The sequence below is a fragment of the Diorhabda carinulata genome, chromosome 3, assembly GCF_026250575.1.
Source record: "Diorhabda carinulata isolate Delta chromosome 3, icDioCari1.1, whole genome shotgun sequence".
Classification (NCBI taxonomy): domain Eukaryota; kingdom Metazoa; phylum Arthropoda; class Insecta; order Coleoptera; family Chrysomelidae; genus Diorhabda; species Diorhabda carinulata.
Window position 1 is genome coordinate 6,959,491 of NC_079462.1, and position 23,332 is coordinate 6,982,822.

Below are 23,332 nucleotides of genomic sequence, written 5' to 3' on the forward strand. Positions count from 1 at the left end.
TGCAATTTTTTGCAAGGTCAACTTATTGCATAGATGAGTATTGACATTATGCAAGTCTCTTGTCATTGCATCATGGCTGCCACTAACAAAAATTCCATATGTGAATTCAACAAATACCTTACCTAAAATTTGATTCAATATTTTGTGACCGGTTTAAAAATAATGATAAAACTAAGTAAGTAAATGTAAGTGAACGTAAGTCTAAGGAAGTAACGAAGTGAAAAAGTGATCAGTGAATCTCTGTGAATAATTAGATCCGCTGCTTCCTTATAAGTTAAGCCTGATGGACTGGTTGGTTGGTGAATCGAAAGTAAATAGATTTCTCCCTAAAATTCAGCTTGTATGCAATAAAAATGATGATGTGCGAGATCTCGCATGAAACAATGAGCTGAACTTATTATGCGCATGCTTTTTATCAATAAAAATTGCACCTTTCATTCCATTGCACCTTGTATTGCATCATTTGAAGCATTCTTCATTGATTTGGTGCCAGTTCTATTGCTTACAAGCCGCAATTCTAGGGAGAAGTCTAGTTACTTTTGGCATAGCAACAAATCTGTCAATCAGGCTCCGAAGCGAAGCAGCATCATATACAATTATTGTCAATTTTTCACGCAACACTTTTTCTTGTTCTTTTTCACTCAGCTTATTCATTTTCATTTCATTAGGAACTGCCAGCCATTGTGAAGAGGCTAGAGACGTCAATAATAATATTTCGACTTTGGAGAAAATTGAATGCTCGTTATCTTGCACCATGTGAAGCTGATTCAAGTGTTTTTGGATGGAGTCGTAAACTTCTTTTTTGATATGATTTTTTTGGTGTTGGAGAAATCATATTTTTTAGTAATATCTATCTTATTCTCGACAATTTGGGATAAAATATAAAATTTTAACTCTAATATTTCACTAAATTATATCAATCAAAGGTTATATAGAGAGAGTAGAGCTGCATTTTTCGTGTACACCCGCAGATAGTTGACTTGAGTCGAAAACTTAACTTATTAACAAACGTCACAGTGCGTCCCAGCGATTGCTTTTTATTATTTCTGTCAGCGTTTTAACGGTTATTTTATATTATCCTTAGACTGCACATTTATCTCAACTGTTATTCTTAATATTCTCACTACCAAAGGAAAAGTAGAGAAAGTAGTAGAAAAAAAAAATAGCGATTTCTAAAATCAATTCCAATTTATGTCTTCTTGATTTTCTTCAATAATGAATAATCCATCTCGATTTATTTGAAGCCTATTTTCAATTCGTTTTAAACTAATGAAATTGTTATAAATTCTCTTGAATACAAAACCTTTTTCGGTCCACAGAAGCATGAAAAAAAAACTACTCAATTGGTTTGGAGTCATTTAAAGCAGCCAATGAAATATACGTTAGTCCTCTTATATGGTTTGCTATTATCTCGGCCAAAGTTGGAGTACATCCAACGGTGTGGTCTAAGATATTACTCCACATAAATAGTATAAGTTTGACAAAGGCAAAGCGAAGACGAGTTTTTGTTATTATAAATTACCGATAAGACAGAACAATATGGCTAAACAGCGACTTCATACTGTGAATTAATTCAATTACTTATTTACTATAACCCCTAGCGAGGCGGTATAAATCCAAAGACATTATGATTTGTTTCAAGAGAAATACCAACGTCTGCAAAATAAACTTACCCTGTATGTAGAAAGGAGAGAAACTAAATTTGTAAGTAAGTTGTGGTAGCCAATTCTAATGATCTTCTAAACCAGTTCACCATTCTACAAGCAAAGTATACAGATTTGAAAAAGATGTTGAGAGGTGAAACACAATATCATGCTGATAGAAAAGAATTAGTTAGAGAGACAGAGTGGATAAAAGTGAAACAGAAAAGAAATGAGAAAAATAAATGCCTCTATCATCTCCACATGAAAATTAGACTATCACAAGTAATCAATAGTCAGAAACCTCTTATGCCCAAGCCAATCGTAGTAGATGGGAACAATCAGATCACATAATGCCAATGTTTCGACCATTATTAGGTTAAGTAGAAATGAAGTGCTTGCTCATTGGTTACTATTATCTAGGTAATAAACAAAATGTCCTATGAGTGTATCAAAAAAATTGTAATTTTCTCTGTTGATAACTTATAACTGTACCTGTACACACTACTAAACTGGTAATTTATATCTTAAATAAGCAATTCAGCAACCACGAGAAACTGGACTCTTCATTCTATAGGATAAAGTCATTTTTATGAAATGCTCTATACATTCGTCAGAACCTAAATATTTCTATTGTTTAATAGATCAGGACAAGGAATGAAGAATTGTATTTTGTTCTAATAACATTTCACTGATTAACAATCATACTTAGAGGTTTCGGAAAGAACACGAAATATGGAGATATCGATACAACACTGTTATGTAGATTAAACATCAACGAACAAAATCAGCTTTCATTTTACTAAATCATGATCTTGTTCGATGATAGAAACATTATCATTTCCTTAGTATGGGATCTAACTGTTAATAGGGAAAGATTCATGAAAATATGAATGAAATCACTGTTTCTAGGATTTTAAGTTTGAGAGATGAAAAGAGAATGCGTTGATCTGACAATTAGAAAATGAGATCTTTGAAAGCACCAATAATATTAAAAATAAATAGTAGAAGAAAACATTCTCCATGGTTTTCACTCGTTTCAGTTGTGGAAGTTATTACATTATTATTACATTATATTTTGCACCTTTAAAATTTTTATATGTTTAGTGTATATACATAATATATCTCGTGATAATCCTCAATATCTTAAATTGTCATAAGAGATGATCCAATATGAATATTTGTAGAAAATTATGTGAGAATGTAATTTCTTGTTACAAATATTTAGAAATTTATTATTTGAACATCATCATTAATTTTTTCACAATTTACTTCTGATTACAAGTAAGCAGAGCTTTTTATAAGTCCAGTATTTTTGTTTCAGTCCCGCCACAAAAACCTAGTATAATAGACGAAAAAGGAAAAGAAGTCCCATCACATGCTGGTCCTTACGAAGAAGGAGGAGACGTAAAACTAACATGTATCGTTTCAGGAGGTTTGTATTTATTTCACTTTACTCCTATCTTATATCCATATTTTTATATCATAAATGTTGAAGTTTGATAACGTTATCAAATTTTGAAATATCCACAACCTTTGATTGTAAGTGTATATTTTCCAAGATAACATTAAATGTTCTGTTTTCTGACTTTTTCTAGTTACATTTGTTCACAAATCTTGTATATATTTCTCATAGAAGTTTAGGAGAAAAAGTTCCAATTTATGACAGGAATATTTATTCTCATCGGAATGAAGGTTTCTATAACTTATTCATTCACTTTATTTTCAATCGCTTAATTCGAACTTTTGGGAAGCAAACTGATTGTTATCCAAAGTATGATGTATTAGTTCATAACACAAAATATTTCTTACAATATCCCACATATTTTCCATCAAATTATCAAAAACAATGCCTTCCAATCCATCTTCTGGGAACTCAGGTATAATACTATTTTCCAATAAGTTGATATACGCCGGACCATTTAACTTACCCTCAATGAAAAAGGAACCAATTATTTTGTCGCATCTTATACCAGATCATACATTTAGTTTTTGGGGATATTTGGTGTGAGATTCACGCATCCAACGAGGATTGTTACGTGACCAGCGTTTACAATTATGCCGATTTACGTTTTCATTAATACAAAAAGTGGCCGTATCGCAAAACATAACATTACTCAAAAAATTTAGAGCGTTTTGATTGTAACATTTCTCCATCATTAGGTGTGCAAACTCTTCACGTCTATCAAAATCGTCATCTGACAACTCTTGTACAAACGTTCCCTGAAAATTTGTCTAGTACACAAGTGCGGATCGTTTTCTAACAGGACATATCTAAAGATTTGTTTCCAGTTGACGCAGTTTCTCTGCGCCCTGATTTGCATAAATCTTTTACTGAAACAGTTTCGTTGAACTTTTTTACTAATTTACTGACAGTAGATCTTATGGGATTTCGGTTAGGATATAAATTATTAAAGATATTTCACGTTTCTTGTTGACTATCACATATATCCTAATATCATTAAAATATCAATTCGTTCTTTTTCAGATAAACGATCTATTATGACTTTCGATACACAACTATAATAATTTATTGAAACGTCAAATTTGTTATTGTAGTAACCACCTAAATGTATCATTTCAATTTTGGTGAAGACAATGCAAATCTAACTATAATTCACTCTGTATACTAAATATCATACAAATATGATGTTTTCTCTAAGAAACTGAATGTCGAGTGAATCGGACGTGGAAGAACTATTAGTTCTATATGCTTCATAACGCTTAAATGTAGAAAATGGGTAGATGAAGTAAACCGTGAAAGAGAACTTGAAGTATATTAATGTTCGTATTGAGAGCTTCTACAAATACTTTCAAATGTTTCAAAGAATAATCGAGGAACTGTATCAATTGCTCATCCCAAAAATGTATTCCATGTACCGTTATTCAAAAGCTGTAGCAAGAAAGTGAAGTAAAGTAAATAGAAACGACGGACGTCATAGTGGAAGAAAAATCTCACAACAAATTGAATGTTGATGTATCTATATCTTGATGTATATATATTTTAAGCAAGACAATGTAAGTAGATTGAAAAAATTGGAACCAAATGAGTAATGGTACAAAGGGACTTCATAAACAGAAAAGCTACAACTAATAATTAAGACGGTGAAAAGGAGAGTGGTGCGTGGCAGTTTAGTATCAATAATATCGTGACTATTGAATAGCGGTAATCAAGAAAATATTTAAATGTGGACTTTCAAGGGTCTAAAGAATGCACTACATTTCACTTCAAGGGTTATTACGTGAATGTTCAGATAAAAGTAATGTATATGTTTATAACAACACCTATTTCTATATTTTTAATAAGATGAAAGTACAATAGTTAGTTTTCGGGAAAAAAAAGGATAATACCGACCAACGTGAAGAGTTACAACTCTTGGTGTTCCTGCTTACACGAGTATTAATCCAATATCTTCTACCGTTGGTGTTCCCTGCTTATATTGATCCAATATCTTCAACGGTTCCATGAGAAACATTATTTTATGATTTATTAGTGATAGGAATGACAGTAGTTGTAGAATGTCCTGTTTTTTAGTACAGTTACAGGTCCTGGTTCATTGTATATGTACTCTGTTCAATATTTTCTCATCATATTTCTTATATGCGGATGTCCGCATTTATAGTTTCTTTTTTAAATGGTTCTTTTGATTTGCATCGGATGCAATGGATCTTTGGTGGTAAAATTTTGTGATCCTCTACATTTTTCACCGCAAGCAGTAGTATCAGTAAGGTTTTATGTAGTTTAGAAATTTATTCTTTTGATCTTTGTCATGGAGATGCTTTTTCTTCTTCATTGTGTTTTGACTATGTACCAGTCATTTAGCACACGTATTGGTTAGATTTTATCATAAAATTCTATCGAATCAAAGTTGAAAAGATTAGGTAAATGAGAGTAATCCTACATTTGTAATCATAAGTTTGAATCTGGTTTTATAGTTAAGAACTAGAATGTGCACGGAGTGGAAGAAATTCTAATCTGACCTGTACATGTGTCATTTTAGAAGAAAATATTCTCAGGCTCAGATGCACGGGCCTCAATATGTTCTGTTAAAGGCACTCAATACTCATTTTTCGTTATCCTGAAGCTGAAACCCTCTTAACCAAAAAAAGTTCAACATTAGAAGCGTCCCTATAACGTTCTGTTTAGAGAAGTATCAAATCTGCATTGTATGCATATTTATAAATTGAAATATAAAATACATGATTGGTGTGTTACGATAAAGGACTTTTAGTGATTATGTAATACAATTTATTCCATATTTAGCGAAATATATCCATTAAAGTTTTGTAATTAAGTAACGTTTTGATATAACATTCAAAATAAAATGCTTAAGCTCCCTTATTTGGAATCATGTCTGACTCATAAAAATGCTGGAATCCACTTTAAAAATATCAATTCCATTACGTAAATATCCTTTGACCTGCTAACCACTTAAAATACACCGTCAGGACCGAAAAAGGAAGTAGCGAGGGCTATTAAAATAACATAAGTTATTCATGTCCATTTCTTGTTTCTGCAGATAAATGTTGTAAATGCGAGGCAAGATGCTCTTTTAAAAGGAAACGGAATGCCGTTTGGTATGTTATTTCAGCAATGATGAGAATATATTTTAGTTCCAAACATAAAGTGTGGATTGGATAAAATTATAATTATGGTGTATCCTGGGGGGTAAATCGACCTCAAAACAAAAACAATGATAGTTTAAAGAATTCCAATACATAAATATTGAGATGACAAAATGAATCAGAGGAAGCAGAAACAAATAATTATTTGTGCATAACACTAAATTCGGTATGCTTTCAACTGACTGTTACTGAAATATTTGAGTTTATTAATATCAAAATAATAACAACATACATTTCGAAAATTCGTAACCAGAAAACTGCAAATAACATATATATAGAATAGATGACGGTCTATGTTATTTTCCAATTATTTTTAATGTGAATTAACTGAATATTTCGAAAATTGTGTATCATTGACCAAATGGCGTATCGTGGACTAAGAAGGGCAGTCTCCTAAGTCTCAGCGAACTGCTCAGGCTTTTCGGATTAAAAGGCAAAACAGCGGTGAGAGGCGTAATGGGGCGTAAACCATATTTCACCGAGCAAGGACTCGACCTCCGGCTCTTTCAGCGAACTGACTCTACTAGAAAATCGGACCATTACAAGGCTACGAATTAATGTTCCACTGTCAGAATTCACTACGCTTCAAATACAGGATTTACTCAGAAAACGGTTAAAAATTATGTTGGATGGATTTTCGATTCAGAATGGAATATAAATATTGGAAGCAGAGCCGTTTTAGGTTATAAGGCATTTGAAAAAAGGAGTGTATTTCTGTTATAAGTTAGTATGTAAAAGTTGGAAGAATATTCACATTAATAACTATCAGAGCAACACGCGAAGTGTCTTTGTAATGTATATTTTATAATTTGTTAAAAGAAGTATTTGAGATAAGCTCTACTAAGAATGGAAATCTGTTCTGTTGAAACTTACTTCTTCACATTTACACATACGCTGGAGCTCTTCAAGCCATCTTATCATGAGTGGTAAAATGTTTTACTGAGTGCTTCTTAAATACTTTATATGCTCTATTCTCAGATGATTAGACGAAATTTTGATTGTGAAAAAATTTTCTGTTCGCGTCAACTGAGCAGAGAAAATTTTTTAACTGAATTTCACAGCAAGGGAATCCAAATTAATATTTCAGAGACCTGAACAACTGACATGCTTTCGTGAACGATAGCCTCTTTCCAAAATAAGACGGTATTCAATCATCTACCCCTGGATTGAAAAATATATTGAGAGCATCAAAAACAATCTGAAAGTTTCTCTCTTGTGAGACATAAAAAGGTCCTGTTGCTAAATCAACAAAAATGGTCATCTAATATGAGGTAAACTCGCAAAAATTTGCACTATTCAACTATTCAGGTACTGATCTAATGTTTATTTTATATTTAGAAACACCTACACTGGAAAAGAAGCTACCACGTAGTAATTGTTGGGATTATGTCCAATATATTTATACTTTTCATTTATTTCATCTTCTTCCGTGGAACCTACAGGTCACTTTTTTGGCAAACTCATTTGTATCTGCTTGTAGCTTTTGGAGCTAAGGTATATTAGGTACATATTTATTTCAGGTATTAGATTGGGGACAATGAACACCTGAACTGGAGAAGAAGCTATTACGTTCGCTCATATAATGCCCTTCAGTGTATTAAGATATCCTCTCTTGAGAACAATGATCTTGTCCATTTTGCGGTTTCTTCATAATCTGGTAACACTGGTCTTGATCGAATCGTTTCTTCTCGAAACTTAATTGGAAGTGTCCCAGTCTTAGATTTACCAAAACTCGTAGTACAAATCAAACACTCAATTCAAAACTCCACTATATCCATAGTTTTCAGATATTTCATCTTCTTTCGTGAAACCTTCAGGACACTTTTTTGGCAAACTCATATGTAACTGCGTTCAGGTTTTGGAGTTAAGGTATATTAGGTACATATATATTTCGGGTAACAAATAAGGGACGATTAAATTTCATTAGAATTCATTATATATGGTTGAGTGGTTGATCAATTACCACCACGGAAATTTGATGCTTCAAATCTCGCTTTAATGCGTTTTCCCTAATGCAGTATTTTCAAGACAACAATCAACTGTAGCAATTCTCATGACTCTACGAAAATATGATATGTTTTTATATTATATTTATGTTATCTGTAGCAATTTGACTTATCTAATATTAGCAGAAAAACAACAGAGGATAAGAATTTTTACATGTACAATGATAGAAACATTTTGCTCATTATTATTAGAATTGATTAACTCATCAGTTTTCTTAAATTTTTACAGAAACTTCTGATTTTGTTCAGTTTTATAGCAAGCGTGGTATTCTTTTGAAAAGGTTTTCATCCTACATTGAAAATAAACTGAAATATGAATACTCTCAGGAACCTAGGTAGTGTTGTCTCAGTTCTTGATCCACTTATCGTTCTGATATAAATATCTGATAGTATCATCATCTTATTTGCTTGTGTCTTTGGAGTAACTTAATATGTTACCCTCACAATCTATCAGAATTATAGCTCTTGCTGCTATGATCTGATTCTAACGGAATTTACTGACAATTCTCCACTTGTGTTTTGTAGAGGTACTTTACAACGAATTCGCAATATCAACTGACTTAAAGCTATTGAGTTGGTTAAGTTAATAAGTTTTTATATTGATGGCACTCTGAGATAAGCATTTATATTATCCTCCATTGCCTAATTATTCTCCTTTTCCTTGTTTGAATCCCACAGATTCTATGGACCATCTCTCTGGGGTTCTTGAAACGTACGTGACTTGCATGTTCAAAATACAAAACTTTTTATAATTAGTTGAGCAGAAGAGTATATTATGAATTTGACCTCAAAAATAAAGAATTTGTTGCTCATTTTTCTATAAATATGTCTTAATTTTATGTAATTTCAAAATCCAACGATAAATTAATTTCAAAACGATCCTTAAGGAAGCTTCGATTTTAATTTGCTTCTCCTAATTTTCCCATTATACAATAGTTTTTCCCGTAAACATAAAAGCATCAAGTTTGTGCATGCAGCTTCGAAAATTGATGACAACCGACGTTTTATGCAAGACTTATTATCCAGTTGCACATTTTTGTACTGTTTTTTCATAGTACTATCGAGTCCTAGAACCAAAAACAACAAAAATATTATTTCTATGATGTATGTATGTACTTATGATATATGATTATTTGCAAACAATCTATTAGATTTCCTTTGCTTGAATCTCGAGAAAGTTAGTATAATCGAATGATGAATTTCATACAAAAAAAATGTTATGATATTACCGTCGTGATGTAAAACTTTTCCAATAGAACATGTGATTCAACAATCAATTTGAAAGTCATGAAAATACAGGAGCTAAATTTGATTCTTTCAAAAATGCTTCAGAAATTATATATTGTATCATAAATATAATGGATGCTCAATTCATTCACGAATTTCTATCAAAACCCATATTTTTATTAGATTTCAAAGAGTAGGGGTTGGAATGTACAGGGTCCTTCACAACGAGATGAATCGATTCGCATATGGGAAAGTTCTCGGACTAGTGATATGAAGTTTTCCTTGCATGAGTTTTCCAAAATGCTCGTTTCAGCTGAAACAATTTCAGTTTTTTGAAACTTCCGGTTATACCCTCCACCTGCCGATAGTGTACAACAAATAACAAAAGTTAAAGTATTAAAAATTGAATTTGCAGCGCCTAAAGGTCAAACTGTTTTAAATGTTTGTTTGATTGTTGATATGTTAACTTTTGTTTTTTTTTTGGTCACTCTAGTCAATCGACAATGGAAAACTATGAAGATTTTAGTTTTCTCAAGTTCCCACAGAAACCATTAATTTGAGATATATAAATTTATAACGAAGTTATCTTAATTTAAAGCGTAGAATCCAATGGTAAAGAGAAAACTGGGGGTTGCCTTTTGGCAAAGTTTTTATATAGCGAAATTCGGCACCATTTTCTAAACACTCTATATAAATTTTTGTCAATGTTTTCACAGTGTTATTTGTGCAAATCCCAAAAATATTAGACTTCCCTCAATTAAACTTTGAAATTTTTAATTTTTTCATTGGAGGGTTGCATGTGTCCCAAATTTTCGAAAATTTGAAATAATTGAAAAATGGTGTACTTTAGGCATACGATACCTTATATGAATTTCTAAAAAATTTTATAAAAACCATAGCATTTTCAAAAAACTGAAATTATTTTAGCTGAAACGAAAATTTCGGAAAAGCAAATTTTTGAATAAATGATGTGGATTTCACATTAATACTTATTTCTTACTTGAGTTAACTTTTTATAATGAACATCTTAGTTTTTATAATATTTATCATTGTTGAGGATTCCCGAGACAAGAGATCCACATTATTCTCAGATCATTAATATTTTATGAACTTCTTCGTTTTGGAGCCAATAATTTCAAATTAAAAACTGTGAGGATCTACACCGACCTATAGTTCAAAAATAGTTATATTATTTTTGTTATATTGACAATAGAATTGTGCTTGATATACAAAAATAATTGAATTTTCTAGTCCTTGTCTCCTGATATGATTATTCACAAAAAATCGTTGAATTGTTCCTTTCACTTTTGAGCGAATTTTCTAGAGCGAAATATTCCATATTCTCTTATACCTCAGAATGTACAGAAAGTAGCTTCGAATGCAGCGAATAAGAAAAAATCCAAGAGTCCGTTTTTCAGCGAATAATTGTATCATGAAAATTTGAAATGCACAATCCCATTGAAAGCACTATTTTGAATGTCTTTTTATGCCTCAATAAAAATAGACCATATTTATTTTTTGTTTCCAGCCGTTAACAAAATGGCACGTTATGCCGTGATTTCTCCTACATTATCATGAAGTAGACGGTGAAACCTCAGTTTGTTATGACTAGAATCGATACCAAACTAAAAAATTTGTGGAAAATTTCATCCATAAATCAGAAAATATGAATGATAATAATAGAGTGGCAATGACGGAAAACAGATATAAAAAAGTAGATACAACTACTTACAAAGAAAATACTAAACGATAGTTGGAAAAAATAACTGAATCGAAAAGCGGCCAAATGAGTTTTCTAATCTCCTGACGAATTTTGACTTGAATTGTATGAACTACATGGAGATCACAAAATGGTGGCAATTTTTAGAGAACATCTTGTGGAGTATATCAGAAGGGAATCAGAATTATTTAGAGATTGGGTGAACATTGGTTCCAACAATACTTCATCAATTTACACGGGAAAATAAATTTGGATATTTAAACTGAGATATCATAGACTGGAGATCTGATTTTCAATATCAATGGTTAACGTTAGAGAGTGAGCTTTGATGGAAAGAGCATGTTGAAATAACTGATCATAAACCTAAAAGATTACCCCCAAAATGAGGCTGTTTTATGTAAGGAAAGTAGAAGCAATGAGAGAATCGAGAATTATGAAACCTGATAGTCACGATAATGTCATCAGCGAGTGTATAACTGTATGTATATTAGAATACAAGCATGAAAATTAGTTTAAATACGATGCTTCATAAGAAGGAAGATGGAAGGAGACATTTACAGGCTACAACCCTTAAAAAAATACCAATAAGTAAAGAAAACAACCATGAAAGCTAGCATTGATGTGTTTTTAGCACCAAATTCTCATTAGCTCATACGCTCTATCTTCAATAGTCTGGTAAATATGAAGAACTTGACCTCCTTCATTATCAATTGGATATGGAGTGCTGGTAAAAATAAGCAAATTAGATAATAATAAAATATATTCTATTGGGATTCCTAAGCATGAAGAAATCACTTATCCCTATCACTTAACTAAATTAAATAATTTATTTAAATTCTTCAATTACGGATCTAAATGTTGATTTTAGGTCTGTTTTAAAATTAGTTTTCTCAATAATTTTTGGAAGAAAGATAAAAATTGACATTTCGACTTTTCTTTAAGTCTTTGTAAAAATATGATATTGGCACTAACAATTTGCGTATTTATATGAATCAATAGATCACCTACACCATGAACATCAAAATAAGAATAAAAGCAAAAAGAAAATGCTCTAATAAGAAAAGTTAATTTTTCCTTTGTCTCAAATATGTAGCAGTACTCAATAAATCAAATTATTTGTAATTTGATTGTAATTTACAAAATAGAGCTATAAATTTCACTCAAATTATTTGGATCTTTTTATCATTTATCGCTTTTTGGTTCTTATGAATGCAAACCAAATCTAAAAACTCTCTGTTTCGTGTATTAGATTCCGTTCCAGGAATTTTTGAATCTTTATATATTGAATTTATGTGTTTTTGATATTTCATGGCTCCTTATGCAGTTCTATTTTTCTATTGTATTGATGACCTCGTAGTCTGTTTTCTAAATACTGAGATGTCTGCCCTATGTAGACAGAGTCACAATTAGTACAAGGCACTTGATATAAAACATTACTGTCTTTTGATGCTTTAGATTCCAATTTAGTGAAATATTCTGATTACGTATTATGTCCTCTATCACCTAACACAAGAATTCCAAAAAGTCTAGAGCAATAAAGGAACAAAACAATTATATTCATGAACCTTCCTAGAAACTATTCAAAAGAAACAATTTAAATAACGGCTTGCTATAAAAACTGATATGAAAACAAAGATCAAACGAATTCCGGATATTTAATCAAAGGGAACGCCTTCGCCAAATTTTAGAATTCTACTATATTCAGGCAGGACCGGTTCCAGGGCTGAGAGGAGTTCGTAACAAACTTAATTAATGAGTGTAGTTTCTAGGGAGTATGGCAAAAACATTTAGTTCCTAGTAATTGTAAGCATAATTGAAGAATGTTTCGGATATGAAACTTTTGAAATTCAAGATCCTTGAAGTCGTGGAACTCAGTGAAATTCTATATCTATAGCTACAATAAACTTTGCAATATTGCAAAATACGTTAGGAGTTAGTTTGAAATTAAATGAGCAGAAATTATGGATATGCCGATAATGATTATATCTTAATGAATTTCTATGAATCAATTGAATTATTAGTAAAGTTTTCGGATAATGTATAAAAAATATAATTACAATTTCAGTACATTTCTCAATATTATTCGATAAAGTTTTTATACACATTTTTGTGAAACAAAACGAAAACTCCTGTTATAATTAAAAAACAAAATTCTCGATAACTATTCAAAAATGTACTCTCCTGCATAGCTGATAGATAACTCATTAAAACATTTTTAATCATCCATTCTTCGTTTGCCTGTTTTAAGCTGTTTGTTCAGTGTCTATAAAAGTTTGAACATTCCATAAATTCGACGTTCGTTCGAAAGTTTTCTGTTGATGATTAAAGTTTTGAGCTTTTGTGTTATTTATTTACTTTATTACTCCTTTTTACTTGGAAAGTAATATGCTCAACTTGTCTCGATCCTATAGTTGTGGATAATTTTCATTATTGAAATTTTCAAATAATAAAGTTAAGAAATACAGAATGTTGTAATATGTGAACATAAGAATTTAATAGAGGACAGAAGTGAGGGAATTTTGAGATAAAAAGGAGTTTGGAATCAATACTCCATTAAGTTCCACTTCGATTTCATGGAAACTGTAATGAATTGAATGTAATCAGAAGACTTATAACATTTTCCTATCAATACGGTCACTAGTGAAAATAATATTTCCACATCTAGTCCAAAGATTAAGCCAGATACCTGAATCGTATATGGAACTAGTAATTATATATTATGGTTCGTGGCTCCTCTTACAATGTAAGTCATTTTTGCAATTTTCATTTTCCTTCAGCGCTCTTATCAATACTAACGACTAAAATAATAATAGTATTCATACTTAACTACGAAAGTGTGTTAAAAAATTCACAAAATATCTACGCAATTTCGACCATTTGCATTCATATAAAAAAAATAATTAAAAACTTCAAAATTAGATAGTACAGTCTAATCCACATGTTATCCATTTCGCCATTCTGTAAAGTATTGTTCAAATAACTGTAATCGTTCGTAAAATGTATGAAAAAAGTACGGTGAACTGAGAATGGGATGGAAGGTCCTTCTCTAGAATTTACGACTTTAATATCCTACGAAAAGGCGAAATAACTTTTCTCTAAAATGCCATTGTTTTTCAGTTAGGCATATTTTCCAATCAGCTGCAACGAATTGACGTCCTCTTTATAGGAAAACGACATGATTTGCGAAAAAAGAAGATATAAGTGCTTCTAAAATCGTTGTATAACGAGCTTTCTATAGAACTCTGAATTGAAAAACAAATAAAAACGAGCGATAATGGATTTTTTTGTTGAAATGGTCAGCATCGGTTTCGGAGAATAAAACAACTACTGAATTTTGTTTGTGTTCAATTCCTATTAGGAGAACATATACTCTTGAATATAAGGTTGTTATGGGGTAACATAATTTTCAAATTATTTAGTGCCAATATGAAACTAATACAAGACTTAATCAAGTTGTATTCGACCGCGTTTTCAAATTTTGAATGTATATTGTAATAGAACTTCATATCGATAAGATTATATCAAATTTTTGATGTAATCTGTCATATAGCAGTCAGATTCAACAGGCAGAAACCGGTTCTGGTAAGATAAAAATGCAGATACTGCTCTTCATATTTTGCTGAACACACTGTTCACACTACTACTACACCAACACTCAAAATTATGCTGTCTGACGCTATAAAGACGATAATTTGGTTATCGAAACGTGCAGCAGACAGTGTTATTGTGTTTGTGTAGTGGTAATGTGAATAGTGTGTTCAGTAAAATATGAAGAGCAGTATTAAAATTTTTATCTTTAAAGAACCGGTTCCTGTCGGTAAATCTGCATGCCATATGATAAATTACATAAAATTTGATGTATGAAGATCCATTAGAATGTACATATAAAATAACGGAACGCGCGTCAGACAGTGTGATTGTGAGTGTTGGTGAAATGGTAATGTCAACAGTGTGTTCAGTATAAATATCACCAACGGTTCTTGAAATTTTAGCCTAGTTTTTCTATACATTCATTACAAAAGGCCGGTTTCTATTAAAAAACCCCTACCATTGCATTGAATGACATTATAATGGTTATTTAATGGAATGATACTGTATAAAAATGTATGAAGATTTATACCTATTTTTGAAGGCTTGTTTACACAATTTACGTTTTGATAACAATAATTGTGCGAAATTTTTGATCTGCTGTAACAAAACAAACTTCCACTATTCATTAAATGAATTATTTTGAAGCTGTTAAGACAAATAAGGAAACATTTCCATCATTATTATTGAGTTTCTACTGCGTCATAAAGTTGTCAATATTTATCTAAACTGTTTTGAAAAGTTTTGGAAGTTACATACGAGTAAAATATCTCAGAATAAAACGACCATTATGGATAACAACTTTTTAAATATATTTTCGCAGCTGAAATCGTAGGAGGTTCATTTCGATATTCACATCAAAATGAAATTGTGTTTGTGCCGACTTAAAATTTAAAAACACAATTTCATTGCAGAATTTATAAATGACATATTGAAACATTCCTATACAGGATGTATATTAGAACACGAACCAATACCTACTTTTCTGCTCTGATAAGTGGCATAAACACGTTTTATTTATTTCAAATAAGGATTTTCTAAATCTAACTGAGTATAATATTAAATGGAGACAACTGCTCAGTGATCCAATTTTTATATAAAAATCTCGTCATCATTTGTGTCTTCTAAACTACTCATTGGTAGTTGTTTTTGAGAGTTGAATATATTTTCACTTATTGTGAATGGCGCAGATGCAAGAAAAAAATATTTTTCGATGGAAGCTGTTCTATTAGTAACTAACATCATAAATATTTACTCTAGCCAATAACTATAACTAAAACTAGTAGCAATATTGTGATTGTGCCATAAAAATATGACTTTCAAATTTCTGCAAAACTCTCGACACCACTGAGTGGTGTGACATGTCAAAAACACGAAAAGGTAAGACATTTCAGTATTGAATGAGAATTCTTCGGCAGCTTGTCGACGGATATCCCACCAGAAGGATATAGTATACAATTTTCCAATAAAAGTATTGATCAAATCGTTTTTTGACAAAATTGAACTCAGAAAAATCTTTTTTTTTTCAATTAGACTAAAATATACAAATATTTCGATTGAAATGAACTTCAATATCTATCCGATATATCTTAGATAGAGGAAAGGGTGTATTCTGGATCAAATGAAATCTAAGGATGCCAAATTTTCATCACATTGAAGGTATGGATGTCAATTTTTGAACAAATTAAACATATAGGTCAGTTTTAACCAATTGTGTTCAGCATTGTCTGGAATCAATATTCTAAAGAAACTAACAGGCTGCTATTTTTCTGTCTATCTGGAGATCAGTTGTAAAATGTGTCCATTTGCAGACAACACTAGCTTGGAGCAACTCTGATCTCACGGCATTTCATAGGACCATATCTAGTAACCAAAGCATCCTTAAATCATGGCACGATTCTAATCTCTGTCTCAACGTTTCTAAAACCAAAGTTTTATCATTCAAACATACCTTCTTTATTAAATAACACCATCATCGAAGGTAGTTGAATCAAGAAAATCTCGTGATCCCAATTTCATCAAAAAAATGATGGAGCCTTATAAACAATATTACGATTCATTATATCATCTTATTACATATATACTTTGGATAGAATTGATAGCATATGAATTGCTTTTAGATAAGTAAGAAACTAGTTGGAATAAGCATATATATATTCATTCCTATAGTCGCATTTGAAATTGCCTGAAAATAATGATGATTTGTAGAAATGTAGACAGCTGTTAAAAGTTTTCCTTGATATAAGAAAGCAGTTTTATAAGCGACAATTTATATTTGGAGAATAAAAAAATCTTTGATAATGTGATGAAAAAACGACCCACAACCCCTTTTAGAACATGTGCCGGAAATGTTAATTGTTGAATATTCTATAGAAGTCAAGATATTAGAGTGTAGTTCCTTCTCAAATTCACATCCTGTATATCACAAATGGAGAATTCGCTTAAATCTCATGTACATCAAACGCATTATACTGAGACTATATTCCATTTTTCTGATCTGGTTGGATTGTAATTTCTAACGGTGTTAAAGGTTGCTCTTCAAATTTAATTAACGATTGTTGTGTTGTTTACCGTTTCACGTTACGATTCTACTCATTAAAACATTTATAATGAAATAATTAGAGCCTCTGCTAGAAGTTGCACGATATTGCAAGTATCCTAATGAAAATTGCTCTTGAGAGTTTCAAATTTGTTGTTAAGTACTTTAAATAGAACATCTGGAGTAGCGCATAGTATTTTCGGAATAGAATTAATTTTACTCTTGAGTGTAAGTAGTAAATCCAGTTATTGTCTGGAATTATAAGATAGCTCTTGACAAAAATACTGTTTAAAAAATATCCATACAACTCAATTCAAATTCTAAAATCATCAATTGGAACATTAATGTTAAGTTTTTGGTTAATAATGAAGATTTGCTTTAACGAGAATCTAGTTCATCTCACACATTTTCTGAAAATTCTTTGGAAATTCTCCAGAATTAACAAGCTTTCGAAGAATTCCATTATTATTATAAGACGTACGTTTTAAACTAATATTCCTTTTTGCCTGAAATCTTGTTGAGATAAAAAAAATCATAATAACTTCAAAACAAAGATCAAATGTAAATCAGTAATACATGAAATTCTATAATAGGATAAATTATAATAACATCATCAGATTGCATTTTGTAATATTTCTTGATTGTTAGATGCACTTCTCTTACTGTTTCTTTATTATTTGTCTATTTAATCCACAAGTTATATTAGAAATACCGGAACCTCAGACAGACTTAATATGCGTCAAGTCTTCATACGGCTCTGCAGTGAGACAAATTATTCGAATAAATAGCTCAGACAAATTGAGGGGGAGCTCCATCTTGCTACAGCCACGTATTGTATAATAGCGGTCTCATGGTTTATTTTAATAATAAAGGTCATCCTGAGTTGATGCCAATGATTTCAACCCACACACTTACTTCATCATTCAAATTTCAATTGGATTTAAAAGTCGTTATTCTCTTTGTATGCAGTGAAAAATCCAATTTTCATATAATATTGGTTATTGGTGCACATTACTGGTTTAAAAAACACAACAACCTGCTTAGGAACAATAATCAGTGACAAAGTGTATAACATGCCATTTGACATGTTACGTTTTTTTTTTTTTCGAAAATTTTCAGTCACTTTGGATATATTCATTCTAACTTTCAAGTTTTCACAGAAATTAATTTGTTATCGACCTTCCATTCCATTCGATAGAGTCAATAAAACCTCGGAATGTATTCAAATTCTTCCTCTACCTATTTACACTTTAAATGAAAGTGAATTTCAGTAAATTTGCGGTGATTTTATTCATTATATTCGCTGTTATACAATTGCCAGGTGGGAGTTTCAACCACTAACACCGGACCACGAACACCGGACTACAAATTGAACCAACAACTCAGCCTCAACTCTAACATCTGAGAACCCAGTTGAGAACCGTATATCCATAAATAAATCCCAGCTTGGATATGAGAAAATATATGAAAATAAATCTGAGTGGTTTTTCAATTTATAACTGCTTTCATTTGTTGTGCTCTTTTGGATATGAAATCAATGTGAATTTACTATATTTTCAATAAATTTATTTGTTGCTAAGACTTTTTTTATTGTTTATAGCGATAGATATTAATTTGGATATATGTGTCCAGGGATAGTTTCATATTGTTTATTTTCTATTTTTGATCTGTCATAACATGTTTCCAGCTTTTCCGCCTTTTTTAATAATTGTTGACGTCGTTCTATTGTTTATTCACCCCATCTGAGTACCAGTTATTTATAACTCTAAGTCCGAGGAAGAGTCTCCTGCCAGGAAAGTTACAACTGCATCCTGAACAGAAAGTAATTCCATTTACACCACGTTAGTTCTTATAGGAATTAATTCACCCCAATCACATTTACAAATCACTGAAATATCCCCTCTTTTGGCTTTCTGATCAATACTTATTGCTCTCGGAAACTTTCACTCCAAATTATTTTCAAAACGAATGTCTCAATATAACAGTTGTTGGAATTTTTTAACAAATTAGAACACTCAGAAAATATAGTTGAAAAGGTCGAGTTGTTTAAGAAATATACGTTTTGTTCGCCACGAATTTTGAATCAATGATAAGATTTTTAATTCTGATATATATATATATATATATATATATATATATATATATATATATATATATATATATATATATGTTATTTTAACAAGTTCTGAAAAAAATTTCTCACATTATACATAATTTTGGAATAATCACGTGTTACTGAACTTTTCACTCACATAACCTTATACAGTACAAAAATTAGGAAGCTAATGTAGAATCTACAATTGGAAAACCATCTGCATGGAACAAAGAATCGTATGAACTTGAGGTGTGGCTTATTAATAACTTTAGTTGATATTATCAATTCATGTCACAGAAGTAATAACACGTAACAAATTGTTATTTTGTCGTTCATAGAAAAACATTAATCATATAAATCGATCATTATCAAACTAACTAATGATCCTCAATGCCCCTAAAATATCAAGGATATTGTTAACAAATGACTAGTTCAAAACAACCTCATACGCTTGTTTTTATTAGGAAGAATTCCTACCACATTTTCAGTTTTTTCGAAATAAGAAATTATTGCATTCCTATAGAATAGGGTTGTTTGCTGGCTTGATACATAGAAATATTCTCTTGCCATTGACTGAAAATTTGATTCATAACCACTCCATTACATAATATGAACATTATCGATATCCGTTGATATACAGGATTCCTCTTTATCGTTAGTTTTTATCAACTAGTATGTCCATTTTTGAAATGTTATTGGCATCATCACACTATGAAATTCTGTATCTAACTCACTTCAATATGTTGAATGGAATAATAAAATTCTTGCAGTGACAATTTTGTAAACCCACGAGAAAATAAACTGATGAGCTTAGTCTAATATTCAGTTGATTGAATGATTGGAAACTATTTAAATACATAAGTAAATTTTCAGCAAAGTCGGTTCATTTCTACATATTTTTCTATCCCAAGAAGTTAGTAGTTTATGGATTATTATATTAAACAAATAATTATTACCAGTTAATTCTGCTCTTTTTATAGTGAAAGCTTCTGTATCATTTTCACATTTGATAATTCCATATTCGTGTATTTCAATAGATTTGAGACATAGTATGTCTTCAAGTTTCCATCCGCTAAATACATACTTTAATCAAAATCAAATCTCCATATTTATATGAATTTGATCCACCGATTCATTAAATAGGGAACTCACAATATCTTTTATCAAAAGCAAAAAATACATCATGTACTTAGCAGCTAAAAACATTTCATAGTGAGTAGATATGTTTTAGATAGAGAAAACAAAAAAATATGAAAAGAGCTTGAACCTTACATCGTTAGAATGAGATAGGATGGAGAATAGTCTTCTGGTCATCTTGAATAGCAATTTGGGAAAATCAGATGAAAATTTATATCAAAAGAAATAGGTACCATGAAAACATAATAGTGATCAGTTTTCTCAAATGGAAACGTATTTTTGAATTATTATCAAATACAATAATAAGATATATCTATTGAAAGCAGAAGAACTAAAAAAATATTGAGACCGGAGAAGGACATTCCTTCAAATAGAGTTTGTTGAGCTAATTTTATTTATATGCAATTGGTGGTGGAAAATTCCTAACTGAAAATAATCTAATGGATCAGGTTGTACTTCAAATATACTGTATGTTTTTCTTATTTATTAATACGATCTCTATTCGTGGGGTGAAGTGATAAATACTTAATTCTTAATCTATATAAACATTATACGCTACACTTTTCACTAACACTTAACTAACTTAACTAATTTATTTAAATTTATGGAAAACTCTATTTCAGTCTGTTCACTACGACTATTTATTACAAATTTAACTGCGACGTTATACAAACTTCTTATATTATTAGAATCAATGTATTTACCTTGAAATTCCAATAAAACGATATTATACCAGGTAAATTGAAATCAACTAAATGATAAGGTTAGGGTAGATTTGGCTGAGATTTTATATATCCTGTCTATCATTTACAGAACATTTATCTTGTTCTATGTATATCATTTCTTTGATAATGTTGGTAGTTCGTGTCTTAAACTAAGATTTCTGTTTTTTTTTTAATCAAATTCATGATGTTCATTTTTTCCAGTCGATGCCTTTTTGGTGTATTTTGACCATTTATTCTGTTCTCCAAATATTGTGTAGTAATTTCTATATAATTTTAAAGACAATTAAGACATGGTATGGAATATATAATATATATCATTAGTGATCAATGTAAGCCAATATGTGAAAAGTGGCAAACGTTATTATTCATCATTACAACGAAATGTATTGAATCATCGTTTCCATCTCAATTTCTTGTAAATAAAATTGAGCAATAGCTTATTAATTAGGTAAATCATTTTAATGTTTAGAATTCTTCCACCCATACACGCGTTCTTATTATAATCATGAGTAACTAGTCTTCACATAAGTTCAAGTTAAATAAATTAGAATACTTTTGAAAATGCTACAAGTACACTTTTGTTGAGTTGAGATTGATCACATGAAAAAATTAGTGATTATATGATTATATGACAGTTTTTTTATGCCATATCGATGATTCAAATTAAATTATATGAGAATTGATTCTAAACGAAAATTTCAACTCCGTATAAATTGTACTGGAACATACAAGATACTTCAGAAATTATAGTAAAAGAAGAACTTTAAAATGTAGTTACTTTAGTAGGACACATTATTAAATTCCCCAAATAAAACCGAAGTGATGCAACCACGTCATCATTTGTATAATCCCTTCGATCACTTAGTATTTTCGAACTATTGGCTTACTTTATTATGAGTTATATTATATTTTTAATCGGAAGCAATAACTCATTATTTTTATGCTAATGATTACTACATTTAACATTTGCCCTAGTTATTTTATTTCTAACCATCCTATTATATCATCAGTTTTTTCCTTTGGTTGCATTATGTTTAGAATCCTACAATGTCCTATAAAATGCATCCAAATACTTGCGTCAGGTTTTTATTTTTTTATCTGATTATTTTTCTTCTTTTGCTTCTGATTTACTTTTGAATTTTTCATCAGTAAAGCTTCCGATTATGTAATCAACAACCAACATAAAGTACATGAGTGTCATTCATGCAAAAAATCTTAGAAGTTAAAGTTAAATTGCAATAATAACCCTCATAACCTAAGTAATAAATGTTGAGTAGTATTGTAACAAATACGTCACCGCCCTGTATACGATCTTGCATAGGTTCTAAATATTCTTGATTAGATCTCTTCTGCTTTAAAACTAGTTCTTTTTTAATAATTTCAAAATATATTTTGATTATGATACAGACTGAAGGTGAGTCGAAACGTCAATTTTTTATTTATTATTAACAATTATTAACTAGTTTTAAAGCAGGAGCGACCTAAAATCAAGAACATTAGTCTAAGAAATTGAAGAAATATATATATATATAAACTTATGTGAAGACTAGTTACTCATGATTATAATAAGAACGCGTTTAGGGGTGGAATAATTCCAGCCATTAAAAGGATTTACCCAATTAATAAGCTATTGTTCCATTTTATTAACAAGAAATTGAGATGGAAACGATGATTCAATACATTTCGTTGTAATGATGAATAATTGATAGCAACGTCTGTCACTTTTCACATATTGGCTTACATTGATCACTAATGATATATGAATGATTTAACACTAAGTCATACGTTGAATTCATTAAAGAGGAAATTGGAAGTTTCCGCAAAAAATGGATTTGTTCATAATGCCTTGTGGTAGTTCTTCGACCGAAAAATACATTTTTTCAGCTGAAAATTAAACATTCTACATATAAAGAGTGGGCCACAGAACAGAGTGGCAGAATTTACTGGATGCTGGTAGATATCGATGTTTTGTTCCAAAAGGAATTAACATCATTTGAAAAATAAGTTTTTAATACACATTTGCGCTCCA

The 23,332-nt window shown here is 30.6% G+C and overlaps 1 protein-coding gene across 3 annotated transcripts in view; it reads left to right on the forward strand.

The window, feature by feature from the left end:
- The window catches only part of LOC130891204 (nephrin-like), a 732,788-nt gene that overhangs the window by 576,348 nt on the left and 133,108 nt on the right, over positions 1 to 23,332 (forward strand). For all 3 annotated transcript variants that reach the window (XM_057795810.1, XM_057795809.1, XM_057795811.1), the window contains exon 5: positions 2,965 to 3,075. In XM_057795810.1, coding sequence (XP_057651793.1) covers positions 2,965 to 3,075 — 111 coding nt within the window. The remainder of the gene's footprint in view (positions 1 to 2,964; positions 3,076 to 23,332) is intronic.